Source organism: Procambarus clarkii, chromosome 1 (genome assembly GCF_040958095.1).
Source record: "Procambarus clarkii isolate CNS0578487 chromosome 1, FALCON_Pclarkii_2.0, whole genome shotgun sequence".
NCBI lineage: Eukaryota > Metazoa > Arthropoda > Malacostraca > Decapoda > Cambaridae > Procambarus > Procambarus clarkii.
In genome coordinates this window covers 22,910,805-22,934,156 of record NC_091150.1, presented here as the reverse complement: position 1 = coordinate 22,934,156, position 23,352 = coordinate 22,910,805, and the positions used below count along the sequence as shown (strand labels likewise).

At 46.3% G+C, this 23,352-nt stretch overlaps 2 protein-coding genes across 3 annotated transcripts; one reads left to right on the top strand and one right to left on the bottom strand.

Annotated features, from left to right (window-relative positions):
* Positions 1-5,145: 5,145 nt before the first annotated feature.
* On the top strand, positions 5,146-23,352 carry LOC123753241 (voltage-dependent anion-selective channel protein 2). Of its 2 annotated transcripts, none has more exons than XM_045735263.2 (3): positions 5,146-5,300; positions 11,930-12,134; positions 22,361-23,352. In XM_045735263.2, exons 2-3 carry the CDS (start codon positions 11,936-11,938, stop codon positions 23,008-23,010), a joined length of 849 nt encoding a protein of 282 aa, XP_045591219.1. In that variant the 5' UTR covers positions 5,146-5,300; positions 11,930-11,935; the 3' UTR covers positions 23,011-23,352. The 2 variants fall into 2 exon arrangements, with proteins under 2 accessions (XP_045591219.1, XP_045591289.1); XM_045735333.2 differs by lacking the exon at positions 5,146-5,300 and adding an exon at positions 5,339-5,562.
* On the bottom strand, positions 9,358-11,165 carry LOC138362692 (snake venom metalloprotease inhibitor 02A10-like). The gene is made up of 2 exons (XM_069321148.1): positions 10,956-11,165; positions 9,358-10,254 (listed from the first exon to the last, which is right to left on the bottom strand). The coding sequence occupies exons 1-2, from the start codon at positions 11,163-11,165 to the stop codon at positions 9,358-9,360; spliced, it is 1,107 nt and encodes a 368-aa protein (XP_069177249.1).

The window sequence follows — 23,352 nt, the reverse complement described above, 5'->3', positions numbered from 1 at the left end:
TGTTGGTCCATGTTAGTGTTACATTGTGGCTTGTTGGTCCATGTTAGTGTTACATTGTGGCTTGTTGAGCCTGAACCTGTTGGGCCATGTTGTGTTACATCTGACCTTCTGAAGAAATTGTCCGGATCAACATCCTCCAAATTGTTCAGTATTATAAAAGTTTATATAATACCCGGCCCGTCATGTCTGGTGTGTAGTGGTGTTAGCCCTGAGGCCCTCACCCGCTCCTGATACGTCAGACGACTGAGCTCTGTAGGGACTTTTGTGGCCCTGTGCTGCACCTTCTCCAGAGCAGCTATATTAAGCGCTTCGCTGACGGCTGGTGTTCGAACCACAACGCTGTAAATGCTTCACCCACGTACAACATATACAATTACTCGCCGACAGAACCTTAAATTTTTTAAATTTTGCCCCGAGGGGCGAGTTTATTGGGCAGCGCCACTCATCCTGTGAGTGGACACACCGCCATAGTGACAGTATTGGGCAGCGCCACTCATCCTGTGAGTGGACACACCGCCATAGTGACAGTATTGGGCAGCGCCACTCATCCTGTGAGTGGACACACCGCCATAGTGACAGTATTGGGCAGCGCCACTCATCCTGTGAGTGGACACACCGCCATAGTGACAGTATTGGGCAGCGCCACTCATCCTGTGAGTGGACACACCGCCATAGTGACAGTATTGGGCAGCGCCACTCATCCTGTGAGTGGACACACCGCCATAGTGACAGTATTGGGCAGCGCCACTCATCCTGTGAGTGGACATACCGCCATAGCAGCATGTACAACACTCCCCAATAGGAAGAAAACCCGCTGGGTTGTTCATCCTATCACTTGTACCCAGACACAGCTGGGACTTGCTTAACTGTCTCAAGTGAACAGCTCCTCAAACAAGAAGATTAACATTTATCAACCCTTAAAAGCTTACGTTATCTTGCGGGTGCAAAATGGGGAAATCTTTTAAGAACAGTATCAATATTTGACAAATAGTGTTTTCCTAACTCAAACAATGTGGGGTTTATTATTCTACACATATTCCTAATGTCTCTCAAGTGTTCACATTCACGTAGATAGTGGTCAAGGCGGTGTCCATCACTCTCACCACAGATTCTGCAACTTCGCTGATCAACTGTTGTTTCCATTCCAAATCTCCATGGATATTTGTATCCAAGACGGACTCTCAAACACCTAACCTACCCAATGCCTAAATATGCACAGAATGCTAATATATAAAAATGTTAATTTATACTTGAGAAAATTCCTGTTTTGAATGAACAGCATGTTAAAATTGATGAATGGGTCTTTGGGGTCTACCGCTGGATGGAATAGACTTGGTCTGAGAAAGGGCTGACCCCACCCCCTATGCACTCTGGCTCTTGGGTCTAAGATGTTGTATCTCTGACGCTCCTCTTCAATACACAGATTCAATATACATTAACTTATGTTTACTCTATAATCTATACGTTAATACTCATTACATTATTATTGTCTAATGCGCCTTTAGCTTTCCACTACCATCCACAGGATGGGTATGGGGTCCACTACCACTCACAGGATGGGTATGGGGTCCATTACCACTCACAGCATGGGTATGGGGTCCACTACCACTCACAGGATGGGTATGGGGTCCACTACCACTCACAGGATGGGTATGGGGTCCACTACCACTCACAGCATGGGTATGGAGTCCACTACCGTCCACAGCATGGGTATGGGGTCCACTACCACTCACAGGATGGGTATGGGGTCCACTACCACTCACAGGATGGGTATGGGGTCCACTACCGTCCACAGCATGGGTATGGTGTCCACTACCACTCACAGGATGGGTATGGGGTCCATTACCACTCACAGCATGGGTATGGGGTCCACTACCACTCACAGGATGGGTATGGGGTCCACTACCACTCACAGGATGGGTATGGGGTCCACTACCACTCACAGCATGGGTATGGGGTCCACTACCACTCACAGGATGGGTATGGGGTCCACTACCACTCACAGGATGGGTATGGGGTCCACTACCACTCACAGCATGAGTATGGGGTCCACTACCGTCCACAGCATGGGTATGGGGTCCACTACCACTCACAGGATGGGTATGGGGTCCACTACCACTCACAGCATGGGTATGGGGTCCACTACCACTCACAGGATGGGTATGGGGTCCACTACCACTCACAACTCACAGCATGGGTATGGGGTCCACTACCACCCACAGGATGGGTATGGGGTCCACTACCACTCACAGCATGGGTATGGGGTCCACTACCACTCACAGGATGGGTATGGGGTCCACTACCACTCACAGGATGGGTATGGGGTCCACTACCACTCACAGGATGGGTATGGGGTCCATCACCACTCACAGGATGGGTATGGGGTCCACTACCACTCACAGGATGGGTATGGGGTCCACTACCACTCACAGCATGGGTATGGGGTCCACTACCACTCACAGGATGGGTATGGGGTCCACTACCACTCACAGCATGGGTATGGGGTCCACTACCACTCACAGCATGGGTATGGGGTCCACTACCACTCACAGGATGGGTATGGGGTCCACTACCGTCCACAGCATGGGTATGGGGTCCACTACCACTCACAGCATGGGTATGGGGTCCACTACCACTCACAGCATGGGTATGGGGTCCACTACCACTCACAGCATGGGTATGGGGTCCACTACCACTCACAGGATGGGTATGGGGTCCACCACCGTCCACAGCATGGGTATGGGGTCCACTACCACCCACAGGATGGGTATGGGGTCCACTACCACCCACAGCATGGGTATGGGGTCCACAACCGTCCACAGGATGGGTATGGGGTCCACTACCGTCCACAGGATGTGTATGGGGTCCACTACCACTCACAGCATGGGTATGGGGTCCACTACCACCCACAGCATGGATATGGGGTCCACTACCACCCACAGGATGGGTATGGGGTCCACTACCACCCACAGCATGGGTATGGGGTCCACTACCACCCACAGCATGGGTATGGGGTCCACTACCGCCCACAGGATGGGTATGGGGTCCACCACCGTCCACAGCATGGGTATGTGGTCCACTACCGTCCACAGGAGGGGTATGGGGTCCACCACCGTCCACAGCATGGGTATGGGGTCCACTACCGTCCACAGGATGGGCATGGGGTCCACTACCACCCACTGCATGGGTATGGGGTCCACTACCACCCACAGCATGGGTATGGGGTCAACTACCACCCACAGCATGGGTATGGGGTCCACTACCACCCACACCATGGGTATGGGGTCCACTACCGTCCACAGCATGGGTATGGGGTCCACTACCATCCACAGCATGGGTATGGGGTCCACTACCGTCCACAGGATGGGTATGGGGTCCACTACCACCCACAGCATGGGTATGGGGTCCACTACCACCCACAGGATGGGTATGGGGTCCACTACCACCCACAGCATGGGTATGGGGTCCACTACCACCCATAGGATGGGTATGGGGTCCACTACCACCCACAGCATGGGTATGGGGTCCACTACCACCCACAGCATGGGTATGGGGTCCACTACCACCCACAGCATGGGTATGGGGTCCACTACCGCCCACAGGATGGGTATGGGGTCCACTACCACCCACAGCATGGGTATGGGGTCCACTACCACCCACAGCATGGGTATGGGGTCCACTACCGTCCACAGCATGGGTATGGGGTCCACTACCGTCCACAGCATGGGTATGGGGTCCACTACCACCCACAGCATGGGTATGGGTCCACTACCGTCCACAGGATGGGTATGGGGTCCACTACCACCCACAGGATGGGTATGGGGTCCACTACCACCCACAGCATGGGTATGGGGTCCACTACCGTCCACAGGATGGGTATGGGGTCCACTACCACCCACAGCATGGGTATGGGGTCCACTACCACCCACAGGATGGGTATGGGGTCCACTACCGCTCACAGCATGGGTATGGGGTCCAATACCGCCCACGGCATGGGTATGGAGTCCACTACCGCCCACAGGATGGGTATGGGGTCCACTACCACCCACAGCATGGGTATGGGGTCCACTACCGTCCACAGCATGGGTATGGGGTCCACTACCACTCACAGCATGGGTATGGGGTCCACTACCACTCAGCATGGGTATGGGGTCCACTACCGTCCACAGCATGGGTATGGGGTCCACTACCACTCACAGCATGGGTATGGGGTCCACTACCGCCCACAGCATGGGTATGGGGTCCACTACCACCCACAGCATGGGTATGGGGTCCACTACCGCTCACAGCATGGGTATGGGGTGCATACTAAATGAACTAAACTGACTAATTTAATCATACTAATTCACTAATCTTATTTGTTTTGAATTATTAGTTGTTAATAACACATACATTTATTCTCCATTTAAAAACATTTTAATCAATTCCATTTATAATTCAGAAGAGTTATATATTGGTTGCCTAAATAGACATCTTAAAAATGTTTTCAAGTATCTTGTTCTCTTTTTTCCGTAAACAAATGACAAAATACAAATATATTAATAATAAATAATAATCTGTCGCTTAAAATTCTCATGGAAAATTGTGGAAAAATTATTTTTCTCAGTGTCTCTCAAAAATCTCTTTGAGGCCTTCAAAAATATCGGTTTGGGACCCATAAGGGGACCTTACACCTGATGCCTCTGTTCACCTCACAGTGATAGGCACCCGCGCAGTTAGGCAGCTTGGGAAGGTCATCAGGCTGCCTAGCGGGGCCTAAAAACAGGCGTCTTTAGGGCTATAAACGGCCTATTTCGAAATAGGCGGGAGAGGCAGGCGGGAGTCCGTGTAGGCGGGCGTGTGGGCCCCTGTGTGCGGGCCCCCACACGCGCCAAGTGCGGAGATATTATATCTATATATTATCTATATATTATCTATATACATATCTGGCTTTTATTTAACCTCGTGTGTAAGAAATGAGCATGTCAATACGTATCGTGTGTATGTATAGTATTTAGTCCATGTTAGTGTGAAGGAACCGGCCATGTGCATCCATACTCAATACACCAATGAGAACTAACTGTGGAGACAAATGTATTCCCATATACCTTATGTTCAATACATTTTCCTCTTAAAACAAATGTATATATATAATTATTAGAGCCGTGTTAGTGTGGTGGTGAGGGTGAGATAGAGGCGGTGGGGTTAATATAGTGTGAAGGAGGGAGAGTTGCTCCACTTATGGCGGGAAGGAGCGCCATGACCAGCCCAGCTGATCACACCACAGTCGCGCCACCACCACCACACCTCCACCAGCCCCGGTAACTATTCCTGCCTCTCCCTGCCTCTCCTGCCCCTCGCCTCCCGTGCCCTCGTGCCCGGGGCGTGCCCGACCACCCGCCGGGCTGCCTCTGGCCAGGCCTGGGGCCGGCTGGAGCCCTACAGGAGGCTGGGTGCTGGTGCAGACGACGCCGCTACTCCAGCCGGCTCCGGCCTCCGGTGTTCACTCTCATCTCTCGGCTTTGTTCACGTGTTCTGGTGTTCACGGCTCGGAGAGCAGCTGTGTGACTAGTTAATACAGGTGTATGTGTGACCGTGAATGTCACTATCATGTCCCCTCCCCGCCCCCCCCTTGAGGTCATAAGGGCGAGGTGCTTGGTTGCTTGGGTACAGTTTTAGTCCTTATTAACCTCTTTGACCTCTTAACATTGACGTAACTGTCATATTGACCCTTGGTATAGGTCAGTGACCTTGGGGGGGGGGGGTTATCTCCCCCTCTCTAGTTAGCATTTTGTTGCCCCAATACTTGGTCAAAAAAAAAAAAAAAAAAAAAAGGACGAGCTATTGGATAGAAAGTGTAAATTTGTGGTAAAATATTTGTATATTTTGGCCCCAAGTGTAAGTTGAGTGTAGAGGAGTGTGTGAGGTGTGGTGTGTAGTGTATGGTGTGTGTATAGTGTGTGTATAGTGTGTATAGTGTGTGTAAAGTGTGTGTAGTGTGTGTATGGTGTGTGTATAGTGTGTGTATAGTGTGTGGCTTGTGTTGTATGAGGTGCGTGTTGTAGCAGCGTACAAGGGTGTTCCCTGACCTGTTGTTGGGCGGGGCTCCGGGAGGGTGTCGTGCCCGGCACACTCCTCGGGCACTTGATCTGGAAGACACACGAGCTCAGGGGAGACGTGATCACCATATACAAAATTCTCAGGGGAACTGACAGGGTAGACAAGGATAAACTGTTTAACCCTGGAGGGACGCGAACAAGGGGGACACAGGTGGAGACTGAGTACCCACATGAGCCACAGAAACGCTAGAATGAAGTTATCAGTGTCAGAGTAGTTAATAAATGGAATGCATTAGGCAGTGATGTGGTGGAGTGTGGTGGGACTCCATACACAGTTTCAAGTGTAGATATGATAGAGCCCAATAGGCTCAGGAACCTATACACCAGTTGATTGCCAGTTGAGAGGCGGGACCAAAGAGCCAGAGCTCAACCCCCGCAAGCACAACAAGTACATCCTTGACCTGGTTCATGCAAGCACAAAATAAAGATTCCACATATGTGAAGTTTAGCTTGAATATAAGCCAGAATATTCAGTCATCAGTTGTAGACATGTATGAAGGGCTACTAAGTGTGTGCTGGGGTAGGGGGGGGGGGCTTCACTCTAGGGGCGTAGGGTTAAGGAAGAGACTAGACTTGAGTTTGGAGTCTTGCGGGAGTCTTGTAGATAGTCATGAGGCTCGTGAAGTAGAGTTGATGATGAGTGGGGAACGCACCAAGTTCCAGAATACAGCGAAAAAGTATAAATGGTGAAGTGTACTAGTGAATCGTTGTCTGTGCTAAGTTGAGTCGTCGTCGTCGTTGTCTGACAGAGGCATGCTGTGGTAGGGACGGTGCAGCCAGTCACTGCCGGGTATAACCTGGAGGATTGGAAATGCTCCTGTCGCCGATCACTTTCGATGTGGCTCCTTCCACAGTAGCCCTGGCATCCTACCAAATTTAATTTAAATCTGAGAGATAGTCGTAACCAGGGTCGTAACATAAACCTTTCAATTAAATTTTAGCAGTTCAATCTTCCAGCCGTACTGGCCCGATGTGACTTGTTAAAGCGCTTACGCAGGTACCAGGGCATTACATCTTAAAGCTATCTGTCACCGGGCAGGCACGTGGTCAACTTAGGAGTCATGCGCCCGGTGAGCGGGCAAGCGCGCGGTCACATCTAAATGTGTGTACTCGTTTCAGCTTTCTCACCTTAATTCTCGTGCTACGTCGCTCGTTTTGGTATCATTGTGTTCGCAATTGAATTCCCTACAGGTGTGTATAAATATAATGTCCAAAAGCCTGGCGTGACTCCCAACAGCAAAGCCTAAAGCTGGCAAAATTTACCCGTGAACGCACAAAATCAGTAAAATGTGCATACTCGTTCCATTTTTCTCGCCTTAATTCTCGTGCTACGTTTCTCGTTTTGGTATCAGTGTTCGCAATTAAATTCCCTACAGATGTGTATGAATATAATGTGCAAAAGCCTGGAGTGCCTCCCCGCAGAAAAGCCTAAAGTGACCCGTGAACGAGCACCAATTTGTACACTGCAACCTAATGTGTATAATCGTTCAGTTTGATAACATCAATTTTTGTGTTACGTCTCATTCTGGTATCAAATTGTTCACAATAAAAAGGCGCGTATTTTAAAACTAGTCCCATAATAATAGAGCAATAACTGGAATTTTAACAAATATTTTAATTCTGGAAGCTCATCATCCAACCCGTCACTTTTGGCTCGTATGCGCGCTATGGCCAAATTTGGATGTAATTTGAAATGAAATACTCGCAAAAGTGACGTACTGTTCCGTTTTCTGTTCGAGTCGTCCGGCCTACTCTGTAAGGTTACAATAGATGACTTTCAATTCACGTTTTTCATAACGTTTTGAGACTTGAGAATTTCCTGCGCACCTAACCTACCAGAGAACCCTTAATTTACTGTTGTTGAAAAAAAAATCCCAAATTTATTTTCATTTTCAAATTACATCCAAATTCGGCCATACGGGCAAACTGCTAAAATTGACGTTATTTTTAAGAGGACAGGTTGCATCACAATTATTTATATCTTTCCACTGTTCTGACATAAATTTTTGTTACATCTTTCATTTTGGTATCAACTTGTTCGCGACGTAAAGGCGCGCATTTTAAAACAAGTCCCAACATAATAGCATAATAGAATTTTAACATATTTTAAAATTTTGACCAAAAGCCTATTTATAATCATACAAGTGTTTGGACATCGTTTCATGTTACATCTTTCATTTTGGTATCAAATTGTGCGCATTCTAAAGGTGCTTATTTTGATACTATCCCGAGGTCGATTGGATAAAAAATGAATTTTATACAAATATTTTTTGTAGTGGACGAGAGTCCGGCCCAAAGTTAGGACTGGAGACAAATAATGGACGCAAGTCCGGCTCAAAGTTAACGATAGTGTTAAATGGAATACCGTATATGTTAATTTGGTTCAAGCTGTTTCAGTGATCCAGGATTTGTTTGTGGATAGCAATGTTATTCTTGAAGAAATGGGTTCATTTGTTTACCTCATTCTAGACTTGAAAGGTCCCCCTCCATATCTGTAATGTTTTGGCGATTCCTTTTATGTGGTTAATGGAGCATTGTTCTTGCCCCTAACTGTGATGTGGGTTAGTGGCTGTTTCCTATTGTTTCCTTTCGATAATTTCAAGGATCAATGTCACTGTGGCCCGGTCTCCGACTAGGCCTCCTGGTTGGCGGGTCTGGTCAACCAGGCTATTTGACGCGGCTGCTCACAACCTGATGTTTGTCACAGTATGGTTGATTAGGAATCTTTGGAAGGTGTTCGTAAGGTTCTCCGTTGAACCCAGAAAATGGCCACGATGCATAGGGAGTGTTGAAAAGTTTTGTGCTTTAGCACTTTGGCTGCCCACCTGTTTGTGGTGCAACACCCTGGTGTGCATAAAAAAAAATATTTTTAAAATGCGTACCTTGATCACAGGATACAATATAAACAGTTGTGACACTGCCTAAGCCTGGTGATCTGGGGCTATATGGGCAGGTTTGTTCCCCCCCCCCCCCACCCACACCCACACCCACACCCCAACTGGATAAGCCAATCATCCGGATACGCAGAATTCTTCCTGGGGAAAGTCCAAAAAATGAACATTTGCTATTTTTGTGTACCAACTATCAATTAGACTTTCCACATGCACTAATTAAAAAAAACTACTCAGTAGTGTAAACTAAAACACTTTAGCTTATCTTTTTGTAGTTTGTCCTCTTGATTAATGCTGCATACAGTATTGTAGAGGAACTTGAAATCAAGACTTCTTAACAATTCACATAACCTAAGTCAACACTATAATTACTGTTCTGTACTGTACATGACCTCAGCAAGGTCAGCGTTGACTGCCAGCTGCTGAGGCTTCACTGGCTGAAGGTTCTTGGCTTTGTGAGGCTTCACTGGCTGAAGGTTCTTGGCTTTGTGAGGCTTCACTGGTTGAAGGTTCTTGGCTTTCTGGTGAGGCTTCACTGGTTGAAGGTTCTTGGCTTTGTGAGGCTTCACTGGTTGAAGGTTCTTGGCTTTCTTGTGAGGCTTCACTGGTTGAAGGTTCTTGGCTTTGTGAGGCTTCACTGGTTGAAGGCTCTTGGCTTTCTTGTGAGGCTTCACTGGTTGAAGGTTCTTGGCTTTCTTGTGAGGCTTCACTGGTTGAAGGTTCTTGGCTTTCTTGTGAGGCTTCACTGGTTGAAGGTTCTTGGCTTTGTGAGGCTTCACTGGTTGAAGGTTCTTGGCTTTGTGAGGCTTCACTGGTTGAAGGCTCTTGGCTTTCTGGTGAGGCTTCACTGGTTGAAGGCTCTTGGCTTTCTGGTGAGGCTTCACTGGTTGAAGGTTCTTGGCTTTCTGGTGAGGCTTCACTGGTTGAAGGCTCTTGGCTTTCTGGTGAGGCTTCACTGGTTGAAGGTTCTTGGCTTTCTGGTGAGGCTCCACTGGTTGAAGGCTCTTGGCTTTCTGGTGAGGCTTCACTGGTTGAAGGCTCTTGGCTTTCTGGTGAGGCTTCACTGGTTGAAGGCTCTTGGCTTTCTGGTGAGGCTTCACTGGTTGAAGGCTCTTGGCTTTCTGGTGAGGCTTTATTGGTTGAAGGCTCTTGGCTTTCTGGTGAGGCTTCACTGGTTGAAGGCTCTTGGCTTTCTGGTGAGGCTTCACTGGTTGAAGGCTCTTGGCTTTCTGGTGAGGCTTTATTGGTTGAAGGCTCTTGTATTCCTAGTGAAGCATAACTTGAAGATCTTTGGATTCCTTGAGGCTTCAGTGGTTCAACAGCCTTTGGTGGTTGTTCTTACTAAATGAGAATAGTTTAGCTTGTCTCATTGGCCCCTCGGATGATGAGCTCTTTGGTTCGCCTCAAGTACTGATACATGTTTCCAACTTCTGGATTAGCAGTTGGACAAGAACTTAACATATAAGCAGATGACTTGAGTAAACTGTTTTGTTGTTTGTGGTGTTTGTTACTCATTGCCATCATCATCGTCCTCTTCTTCGTCAACCTCACCAGTGACAGACGTATCCTGATGACCCAGGATATGTTGTGATGAGTGAAGAAGAGAGATTTTCCCATAATTACCCAAGTGTAGTTACAGGATGAGAGCTACGCTCGTGGTGTCCCGTCTCCCCAAAGAGTGCTGGGAAGACGGGACACCACGAGCGTAGCTCTCATCCGGTAACTACACTTAAGTAATTACGGGAGAATATCTCTTCTTCACTCATCACAACATATCCTGGGTCATCAGCATCTTTCTTGCCTTTCAACCACATCTTGTCTTTCTAAATTTTTAGCAGCATTTCTGAATATTCTATGGATTTTGACTGTAAATCCTTCAAAATTCATTTCTTCCTCTTCATTGTTGGCCTCATAAGTATGAGGATTTTCTTCCAGGAAATCTTCAAATTGGATTCCTTGACTTTACTCCACACGTTGACCCAATTATAAATTGCTTCAATTGATGGAATGGTGTTTTCAAATTCTCGAGGCATTTTTCTAGCCTTGGTATCCATGCCAAGTTCATTTTCCTTGAGGCAAAACTACTAAAACTTTGTCGAGACCCTTTTTTGGTGTAGCTGGCTCCCTGATCAATAGGCTGGATGAGAGAGGTGGTATTAGGAGGAAGTGGCATCATCTTGCCATCATGTGAGGTTAATACCTGGGTGGGCTGGTGCATTATCAAGCAACACCAAAGCCCAAACTTTGCTTAGCCTCGCTTTGTGTTTCTTAATTGGGCCACGAACTTTCTTGCAAAACAAACATGAAACCAAGAAAGAAAGAGATTTCCTGTGTGCAAGCATGCATTCTTTGAGTTATAATTTTCACAAGCAGATTGTTCAAGCAATGGTTTCTTGGATTTGCCAACGAGTGCACGTGTGGTTCTCTGCGACCCATCAGCATTGGTGCACGCCCTAGCTGTGACCAGGTGTACTCTGTACAACTCTCAAGGAATGGGTATGGTGCATATTGTAGTCCTTGTTAACATTACACCCTGGCAGACTGCTCCAATACAGCCCAGTTTCATCACTGTTATACATTAGATTTTAATATACAGTACAGTAAATTATTAAACAAAATGTTCTTAATTTAAATGGTTTAGCACTACTTGTATCGGCACTAAATTCTTCACTGAGAATTTTCCTGTTCCCGGGGACGGCGCTTGTGAAACTTGAAACGTGGTTAATAAAATAATGTAGATATTTAAATCTGGTTAGGGGCAGAATGATTAGTTTTAGAGATTGTACGGTACTGATGTCGAAGTGACAGTTTACCTAGCCGTCCGTTTTAAATGTTGTATCATTCAACCAAGTTATTCAAGGATATTAAATACTCGAGCAAACATTTTTAACATTTATGAGGGTATAAAAAAAGTTACGTTAATATTTTAATGTTTTCCAGAACACGATGTCTCCTCCAATTTACGCTGACCTCGGCAAATCTGCCAGAGATGTTTTCGGCAAGGGCTATCACTTCGGTGTGCTGAAACTTGAGTGCAAGAGCAAAACTGCCACCGGTGTAGAGATTACAGCGGGCGGCTCCAACGTGCTCGAGTCTGGCAAGGTTGCTGGCAATCTTGAAACAAAGTACAAAGTGAAGGAACATGGTGAGTAGCCAATATGGTGTTGTTGCATATTGTAGTGGGTGGCAGGTGTGGGTCTGGTGCATGTTGTTGTAGGTCCCTGTAGTGGGTGGCAGGTGTGGGTCTGGTGCATGTTGTTGTAGGTCCCTGTGGTGGGTGGCAGGTGTGGGTCTGGTGTATGTTGTTGTAGGTCCCTGTAGTGGGTGGCAGGTGTGGGTCTGGTGTATGTTGTTGTAGGTCCCTGTGGTGGGTGGCAGGTGTGGGTCTGGTGCATGTTGTTGTAGGTCCCTGTAGTGGGTGGCAGGTGTGGGTCTGGTGTATGTTGTTGTAGGTCCCTGTGGTGGGTGGCAGGTGTGGGTCTGGTGCACGTTGTTGTAGGTCCCTGTGGTGGGTGGCAGGTGTGGGTCTGGTGTATGTTGTTGTAGGTCCCTGTGGTGGGTGGCAGGTGTGGGTCTGGTGTATGTTGTTGTAGGTCCCTGTGGTGGGTGGCAGGTGTGGGTCTGGTGTATGTTGTTGTAGGTCCCTGTGGTGGGTGGCAGGTGTGGGTCTGGTGTATGTTGTTGTAGGTCCCTGTGGTGGGTGGCAGGTGTGGGTCTGGTGTATGTTGTTGTAGGTCCCTGTGGTGGGTGGCAGGTGTGGGTCTGGTGTATGTTGTTGTAGGTCCCTGTGGTGGGTGGCAGGTGTGGGTCTGGTGTATGTTGTTGTAGGTCCCTGTAGTGGGTGGCAGGTGTGGGTCTGGTGCATGTTGTTGTAGGTCCCTGTGGTGGGTGGCAGGTGTGGGTCTGGTGTATGTTGTTGTAGGTCCCTGTGGTGGGTGGCAGGTGTGGGTCTGGTGTATGTTGTTGTAGGTCCCTGTGGTGGGTGGCAGGTGTGGGTCTGGTGCATGTTGTTGTAGGTCCCTGTGGTGGGTGGCAGGTGTGGGTCTGGTGCATGTTGTTGTAGGTCCCTGTGGTGGGTGGCAGGTGTGGGTCTGGTGTATGTTGTTGTAGGTCCCTGTGGTGGGTGGCAGGTGTGGGTCTGGTGCATGTTGTTGTAGGTCCCTGTGGTGGGTGGCAGGTGTGGGTCTGGTGTATGTTGTTGTAGGTCCCTGTGGTGGTTGGCAGGTGTGGGTCTGGTGTATGTTGTTGTAGGTCCCTGTGGTGGGTGGCAGGTGTGGGTCTGGTGCATGTTGTTGCAGGTCCCTGTGGTGGGTGGCAGGTGTGGGTCTGGTGTATGTTGTTGTTGGTCCCTGTGGTGGGTGGCAGGTGTGGGTCTGGTGTATGTTGTTGTAGGTCCCTGTGGTGGGTGGCAGGTGTGGGTCTGGTGTATGTTGTTGTAGGTCCCTGTGGTGGGTGGCAGGTGTGGGTCTGGTGTATGTTGTTGTAGGTCCCTGTGGTGGGTGGCAGGTGTGGGTCTGGTGCATGTTGTTGTAGGTCCCTGTGGTGGGTGGCAGGTGTGGGTCTGGTGCATGTTGTTGTAGGTCCCTGTGGGTGGCAGGTGTGGGTCTGGTGTATGTTGTTGTAGGTCCCTGTGGGTGGCAGGTGTGGGTCTGGTGCATGTTGTTGTAGGTCCCTGTGGTGGGTGGCAGGTGTGGGTCTGGTGCATGTTGTTGTAGGTCCCTGTGGTGGGTGGCAGGTGTGGGTCTGGTGCATGTTGTTGTAGGTCCCTGTGGTGGGTGGCAGGTGTGGGTCTGGTGCATGTTGTTGTAGGTCCCTGTGGTGGGTGGCAGGTGTGGGTCTGGTGTATGTTGTTGTAGGTCCCTGTGGTGGGTGGCAGGTGTGGGTCTGGTGCATGTTGTTGTAGGTCCCTGTGGTGGGTGGCAGGTGTGGGTCTGGTGCATGTTGTTGTAGGTCCCTGTGGTGGGTGGCAGGTGTGGGTCTGGTGTATGTTGTTGTAGGTCCCTGTGGTGGGTGGCAGGTGTGGGTCTGGTGCATGTTGTTGTAGGTCCCTGTGGGTGGCAGGTGTGGGTCTGGTGTATGTTGTTGTAGGTCCCTGTGGGTGGCAGGTGTGGGTCTGGTGCATGTTGGTCCCATCCTTCCCAACCCATCCATCCCCCCCGTCTACCCGTGACACACCCACCCCCCATCCCCCACCCAGGGTTGCCATTTCCGAATGGCTGAAAGTAACGAATTTGTAATAAGAGTAGCCCAATTTTTTTTTTTTTTTGTGACATGGTTTTCCAAGTAATATATTTTAATACATAGAGTACACTACATGATTTTAATGGTTTTGCCAGCAGTGTTCTTGAGTTATTGCCTTGGTCCAAAATGACAATTCAGATGGTGCAATTTGTCCCTCACAAATGTTGGACCAGTCAATGGTTAACAGTAGGCGCCACTGATTTTCAATTTCACTAAGCTTAGATTGGTCAGCTGGTACTAATGGAAGTTCTGAAAATGGTGGCCGTGTGTGGCTAAGGCATATGATAGCTGACAGATTTTTCACCTTTTTTAAAGTTTCAACATTACTAGAAATATGAGAAAAAAGCTCTTTCTAAGCTTTCACTAAAAAATTATGGCATCTTTCTTGAATATTTTGAAAACTTTTTCTGGGCTATAAATTTTGTCTAAGTGGCCTGAAGTGTTGAAAATTTGTAACCCAAGTCCACTTTCTCCAGGGGCAGATATATGGAATTGTAGTCCCAATTAATATGAAGCTCTGCATGATCAGGATACACGATCCTTCTTAGCATTCCAAGAGTGAAGTTTTCGAAGAGTGTGAAGGCTATACTGATCTGCTTCATCTTTTTAATAGTCAATTTTTTCTTTCAAAATCATTTAGGATTGGTTTGAGGAATGTGAAATATAGCTTATAGCAGAATCAGAGTACATTGAAAATAGTTGTCTTGCAACATGTTTATCACAAGAGGAAGAAGCAATTTGGTAACGGGTTGTTAAAGAATACCAGTGATCTAACAGCTGCTTTACACTACCGCTCCTTGCCAACCATCGTCTTCCTGCAAAAGTATTAACTGTAAGGGATCTTTCCCATCATTTATCAATCTGTAAATTTTTAGACAACTCTCTCCTTAACCCTTAAATAGCGCATACCTATATAGCATTTGACACCCACAGGTGCATACCAAAAAAAAAAAAAAAATATTTTTTCTTCCTAACCTGTTAATTTGTGTTCACTGATCACGGGAAAAATAATAAAAAAATCGTAAGTGGCATATATTGCCCGCTATAGGGCGGGGAAGTCTGGCAAAAATCAGGCGCTGACTGAGCGTGCGTCCCAGGCGATCTGTTGATCGCCAGCTGTCAGGCCAGAGTTTCCACAAAGAGATAATTACCTAATTATTTCAATGTCTCCGATTGATTTTTCGTAGTTTTTTTGCTGTAATATTATTCAATAGTGTGTAGTGTGATATATTTATATAATAAAATGAGTGAATCATCGCTGTACTCAAAAATATGGTGTGCATATTGTTGATTCAATTATGTTCATCAAACAGTGAACAAATACTTTGTCGGTTATTACACTATATACACAGGTTATATATAAGTATCTGCATGTTTTGTTCACCATGACGAACCACTAAGTTGGTATGCTGAGTGGCAGTGGCAGGCAGTGACTGGCTGCCACTGGCTGCCACATCCTCACCTCACCTCACCTGATTTGCCACCATTCTCCACCCACCATACTGTTTTTGCTTTTATATACTTGGTTATCTTGAGATGATTTCGGGGCTTTTTAGTGTCCCCGTGGCCCGGTCCTCGACCATGCCTCCACCCCCAGGAAGCAGCCCGTGACAGCTGACTAACACCCAGGTACCTATTTTACTGCTAGGTAACAGGGGCATAGGGTGAAAGAAACTCTGCCCAATGTTTCTCGCCGGCGCCTGGGATCGAACCCAGGACCACAGGATCACAAGTCCAGCGTGCTGTCCCCTCGGCCGACCGGCTCCCTGGGTTAAGGCCAGACGCACTAATATTTGTCCTCCAACAATATTGCTTGTGGTGTTATTACGCTATATACATACATTATATATAAATATCTACCTGTTTTATTCACCATACTTGTACAAGTAAACTGGTATGGTGCCCAAAGACCATTGTGGTCATCAGTAAACAACAGGATAAGTCCTGCAGACGACGCTCCTCCCTCACCAAAATGGCGGCTCTCAACCTCCTCCTCCTCGCTGTTATCTCACACTATACACACGTTATATATAAGTATCTACATTTGTGTTCACCATAGCGAACCACTAAGCTGGTATGCTGAGTGCAGTCAATAAAAGGTGGCCACGCACACTCAAAAGACAACGCCACCATCCTCCCTCCCACAGCATTACTCCTCCCTCCATGGCGCACAGCGCCAAATATCACCACAATCCTGCTATTATCAGAACCCTGGTCAGTTTTATCAGTCAGGGGTCTTCTGTAATAATATCATCGCTACATAATAGCATGAACAAGTATATTATGGCATTTTTAGGCGATGCTGTGGTCACAAGCTGAACAGCAGTGCTGTGAGTTCATGCTGCGTGCGTCAGGCTTGGTAGCTGTCTCAATACTGAGGCCCCTAACACCCGGGAGTTTGGCCCATGATTTTTTTTTAAAATGGCGTCTGTTTACAAGAGCCCTGATGAAGGTGTGGTGAACCCCGTGTATCCGCGGGCCGTTTAAATCTTGCGTAGTACTCCAAAGCATCACATGATGCGATACACAATTGAAGGGTTAATGAAGATCTGTAGAACCAGCTGTAGCTGTCTCTTATCATGAAGTCGATGTGGAAGGTAATTGGTCACGTGCACGAGAACAGGCAAAGTGCAAAGAATGACGTGCACGTGATAAGAAACAAATTAGGGCTATCCTCCTTCATCAAGGTGTAAAGTGAATGGTGAGCTCCACATATTTAATGCCCTGTTCTTGTCAATTGCAAAACGTTGCTTCAAATCAACTCCAATTTTGCCAAAATAATTTTTGAAATGTTGATACAAGGATTCAGAGATTGTACTTGTGACTAACTAGTCCCACAGGGATAAAATCCTATTGTCTAGCATTATAATATTGAACACAGACATGTTTTTCACAGGCAATATCAGTCGACTCATCTATAATGAGAGAATGAAGTCTTCAGATCATTAATTAACACTACTCCCCGGCAGACACAAGATCGTGTTCGCTGGGGGTCACTTGAAACTGCCCGAGTAGACATATTTTTATGTCCGACGAACAAATATTTCTATAAAATTCAATTCTTATCCGATCGACTTGGAGATAGTATGAACATGTTTGCCATAAAATTTAAGTTTTCTCTAATAGCCACATAGCCTATTTGGAAGAACGGCAATGTCTTGTATCTTCGTGGTAAAACTATTGTAGATCGCCGATGTGCGGTAACGGGTAACACTTCGCCCACTTCCCACTCTCTTGTGGGTGGGCCTTAATTCTAGTTGCCCTTAATGGCTTTCTTTCCGTTTCCTTCTGGCGTCTTCTCTGCTCTCTGTCGACGATCTTGCCCTTTGCTGTTGGGGTGATGATTCGCATCTCCTTCAACGCCGGCGTCAACTTGCGATTGATGCCGTGTCATCTTGGGCCACCGATCATGGCTTCAGGTTCTCTACGTCATAAGACTTGTGCTATGACTTTTACTCGGAAGCATGTCGTTCTTTGTCGCTTTATGGTCACCCCATTGTGTACAAGGATTCCGCTAAGCTTTTGGGGTTGATTTTTGACACTCGTTTGTCTTGGTCGCCCCATATCTTGCCTCCGAGTTGAATGCTCTAAGGCCTTTACCCTCCTTCAGGTGTTGTCCCATACCTCTTTCGGAGCGGATAGGCGCGCACTCCTCACTTTACATTCTTTTCTCGTCCTGTATACACTCAATTACGGTTGCCCTGCTTACTCGTCTGCTCCTCCTCCTACTCTTTGCGGTCTTGATGCTTTGCACCATACTGGGTTGCGCTTCAGTTCTGGTGCCTTTCGTTCAACTCCTGTCCTCGGCTTGTATGTTGACACTGGCGTCATATCTCTCCAGGACCGCTACTGTCTTCACTATCTTGCGCGGTCCTTGCAACATCCTTCCTCTCACCTCTGTCATGCTTTAACTTTTACACCTCCTGTTGTTCCTCTGTTGTTCCTGTTCCTCTTCACCACCACCCTCTTTCTGTCGGGTTATCTCTTACAGGATTCTCTTTCAGTTCATATTTCTAATATTTCTCCTCGTGTTCCTTTTTTGCCCACCGTGGAGTCCCCCCCTTCCACAGTTTTGTACATCCTTAACCCGCATCACTAAAGCATTTACGTCTCCTACGGTTCCGAAACGCTTTTTCCTTTAGCAAATTTCTTCACTCTCTCGCTCCGTTTCCATCTTCACCGATGAGTCTAAGTCTGCGGATGGTGTAGGCTACTATGTTGTTTTTCCTGACAGCACTTGTCGCTTATCTCCGGAGACTAGCATCTTCACAGCGGTACTTTATGCTATTCTCTATGCTCTTGTCTCTTGCTTTCTCATTGTCAATCTTCCTTTTGTAGTTGTCGTTGATTCGTAGTGCCCTCATGGCTCTTGGGTCCTTTAATCCGGTTCATCCAGTGGTTGTCGAGATACAGCACTGGCTGTTTCTTATTCACAGTAAATTCAAGTCAGTTGAGTTTTGCTGGGTTCCCAGCCATATTGGTGTCTTTAAATGAGTGCGGATGCTGCTGTTAGGGAAGCTATCCGCTCTTGTCCCATCTCTCGTATAGGTATTTCTTGTTCCAACTATTACCGTTATTCATTCCTCCTTCCTTATTCATTGGCAGGCTTGTTGGTCTTCTGTTACTGGTAACAAACTGTGTACTCTTAAGAGTTGTGTGCCCTCGTGGCCATCCTCCTACCACCGTAACCAGCGATGGGGAAACGGCTCTGAGGTTGTGTATTGGCCATACTCGCTTAACTCATGGTCACTTAATGTACCCTGCTCCTTATTGTCCAAATTGCATTGTCCCTCTTACAGTTGTGCATATCCTTGTTGAATGTCCTGATTTCCGGGATGAGCGTATGTCTTGTTTTCCGACCATCCCCTGCGGTCGCTTATCACTTGATAGAATTATTGGCGAATCTGATACTTTTGATTTCGTTCGCCTTGTGCATTTCTGTTCTTATATTGGCATCCTTGGTGATATTTAGTACCCTCTGATTATTCTGCACACTTGATGGTGCTACATAGCCTTCCCGGTTTGATGCCTTCTTTTGATAATTACTTACTTCTCTGAAAGGCTTGTGGGGGTGGGTGACCATGCACCAAGTTGGTGATGGAAGAAGGGAATCCATAGCTCCAGTTACTTTGGGTCCAGACCAACCTCCTTTGGCTGACCCAACTGATTTTTCACTATTCCCTTCCCACTATATTGGCAGGGTTGAACCCCAAGCCTCCAGTGTTGACTACCTTGTCACATGCAGTGGGTCCATCTTTCGTTGGGGCTACTGTACCATTTAGCCCCCCCACCCTCCTTAACCCTTTGGTGGTACAGCTAATAGCTGACAACACTGTGCACAAGGAAAAAAACCTTCTAATATTTGCGTATTCCTTTTAATATTGCTTATTCCCTGAAGTAAAAAAAAAAGTGACATATTTTGGCCATGATAGGGCGAGAAAGTCTGGCATGATAAGTGCTGGCGTGATACTTGCTCCGGAATGGCCTGCTAGAGTTTTTGCCGTTATTTACACTATTGTATATACACACACGACACACCCACACCCACTTAAGCTGGTATTGTGTGTCCACAGAGCCGAGCGGCCACCACACAGTCAGCTGACAGTGCCACCTCACAGTGCCACCTCACTCATGATTCCTCCTGTCACCATACTATACACATTGCTAATTCTCACCACAATGCTGCTATTATCAGAATCCTGATCACTAAATCCTATAAATGAATAATTTTCCACAATTTACTTTGTAATAGAACATGAAGACTTTTTCAGGTGCTTAGATGCCCCAAACAATGGCAGTGTGCTGTCAACATATTGAACAGCATTGGGTTCACTGATATCTGAACATTGTACACAGTCTCTATCACAGTCAGGCTCTTCTATCTTGAAGATCATCTTGATATCATGACTATCATCACAAAATAATAGCAGTTGGATATATTTTTACATTTTTAAGCGATGCTGTGATCACAAACTAAACAGCAGTGCTGTTAGCTCGTGTTCCAGCCTTGGTTGCTCACTCGGTACTGAGGTCTTCACATCCGGGAATGGTGACCATTTTTTAATCACCCTTGGACAGTGGTGGTCGTCATATTGTGATTTAAACAAGTATTGTTTGGGTTTTACATGTATGATGTAAATAAGGATATAATAGATCTTTGTGGATGTAATGGAGTTTACCTTGATTCCCTGCTCACATAGTTACTAGTAAATTGTTATTCATTAGTTACTAGACGATTACGGTTACTATCATCATATGGCAATTATCATGTGGGTGCACATTGGTGGCTTATGCATTTGTCTTAATCAATACTCTTGGTCATAAGGTGCTAATTAGGTCATATGTCATTGCCCAGAGCCCAACCTCATTAAATATTATGTTCATATCTTTTTCAGCACTCCTTTCGTTCTTTCCCCTATTGCATTTTGTTCATCCCTTACCCTGAGCCTGCATGTTAAAACCTCTACGGCCTGTCTCTCCAAGATTGTCCTGTGTTACCGTCTTTGCTACCTTGCACGGTCCCTACAACACTCGCTTATGTTGTACTCTGAACATTGCCCCTCCTGTAAGCCCTGTTTCCTTTCATCCTTTTTCTGTACGGTTGTTTCACTTGCAAGACAACCTTGATTCTCTCCCACTTCTGAAGTTTGGCAAAATCTTGACCCACAATGCAAAGGCTTCTACTACTACTACTACTACTACTGAAGTTCTGAAACTCCTTTTCTTTGCACACTTTTCTTCACTCCCCCGCTCTGTTGCTGTCTTCACACATAGGTCTACACACAACTGAGTAACCTACACCTACAGATGGTGTAGGTTACTCAGTTGTATTTCCTGGCCACACCTATATGTACTGCCAGCCTCCAGAGACTAGCATTTTCATGGCTGAACTTCATGCCAATTTGTTTGTTCTTTGTCAGCTGCTTTGTCAATTCATTTGTCATTGTAATTGACTTGCAGTGCCCCTCATGGCTCTGGAGTCGTTTAATCATATTCACCTTGTGGTAGTCAAAATTCAATATGGGTTGTTTTAAATCTCCAGCAGATTTTAGACAGTTGAGTTTTGCTGGGTTCCCAGCCATCTTGGTGTTTCCTTAAATGTGTGTGGACACTGCTGTTAGGGAGGATATCCACACTTGTTCTATGTCGAGCATTATTCCAACTTCTACCCAGTCAGTCATTCCTTAATTTATGCCCATTGGCAGAGTTATTGGTCGTATGTTACTGATAACAAACTGAATGCTCTAAATGGTAGCGTGTCCCCTTAGCCTTCCTACCACCTTAACCAGCGATGGGAAACGGCTCTGGCGAGGTTATGTATTGACCATACACATTTAACTCGCTTAATGGAGTGCCATCCTGCTCCCTATTGTCCAAACTGCATTGTCCCTCTTGCGGTCGTGCATATCCTCGTTGAATGTCCGGACTTCTAGGACGTGTATCTTGCTTCCCGACTGTCCCTTAGTCACCTGTCCCTCTATAGAATCCTTGGTGAATCAGATACCTTTGATATTGCTCTCCTTGTGTTCGTGTGTTCTTGTATTGGCATCTTTAGTGATATCTAGCGCCTTTTGAACATTGTACAACTTTGATGGTGCTACAGTGTCTTCTTATCTTGATGTCTTATTTTGATAATTACTTTTGACAGTTACACAGTTATTTGTATTTTGTTAATCTGGTTGTTTTCAAAGGAAAATAAATATACAAAACTCACCGTTATTGTAAGATTTTCTCATGACTAAAATGATAAGTTGACCAATTTCTTTCAAATAAAGCTAAAACTGTAGACTTTAAAATGGCAATACAGTACATACAAAATTAAAAAAAAATTACTTTAAATTAACTTAATGGTAAGTGTTCCAATGTCTTTTTGGGCTGTCTGAAGGACTTACATAATTGATATCAATGTACTGTGCAGTACATACAAAGTTTTTAAATTAGCGATGGAAAGTAGTTGAATCACGGCTAAACTTGAAATATTTTTGAGTTTAGGGAATACTCGATACAGTACTTGTAAAACAGTTTAATAATTGTTTAAGTTTGATTAATGTTTTGCTATCCTTATGTAATGAAGCTGATGCTGTTGAAGTTACATGAAAGTTGTAATATATGGACTATTTTTACTTTCAGGGTTGACTTTCACCGAGAAGTGGAACACAGACAACACTCTGAACACAGAAGTGGCACTGGAAGACAAGGTAGCCAAGGGCCTCAAGCTTGTCCTCAACACCACCTTTGCTCCCCAGACTGGGAAGAAGTCTGGAGTGCTTAAGTCTACATACAAGACTGATGCATTGTCAGTTAATCTAGATTCCACATTAGATCTTGGTGGTCCAGTTGTGAATGGTGCTGCTGTGGGTAGCTACAAGAATTGGCTGGTTGGTTATCAGATGTCTTTTGATACTGCCAAATCCAAGCTTACAAAGAATAACTTCACTGTTGGGTTCACAAACCCAGACTTCATACTTCACACGTACGCTAACGATGGAGCCGAGTTTGGCGGTTCCCTCTTCCACAAGATTCATCCCGAATTGGAGGGTGCCGTCGACCTGGCTTGGTCTGCTGGATCTAACACCACGCGCTTCTCCATTGGCTGCAAGTACTCCCTGGACAAGGATGCTGCTGTGCGAGCCAAAGTTAACAACAATTCACAGATTGGCTTAGGGTATCAACAGAAGGTGCGCGATGGCATCACACTCACACTCTCCACACTCATCGACGGAAAGAACTTCAACCAGGGCGGGCACAAAGTTGGTCTATCCATGGATCTGGAGGCCTAACTTGTCAAGGTTGTATATGTTGGGGTTATGTGACCATTATATGCCGAGTATTCCTGGAGAGGGTTGAGAGCCATGGGGACTAGGCTCCTGTGGGGTGAACTGTTGATGAGGGCAGCTACCTCTGCCCTATTTCAGCGGGAAAGTGTCCTCGTATGCCAAGTCCTAGATTCCAGTAGTGTAAATGAGTGCTGTACATTAAACATTGACCTGACCCACTGTACATTATTAAAGATTTTTATCTTCATGGGGTGGCAACTTCAACAAGTTGAGTTGGGGCTCATTTTTGCAGCTGTGAAGTTGATTGTCTCAATGAAATGTCCTTAATAAAATTTAAATGGTCTT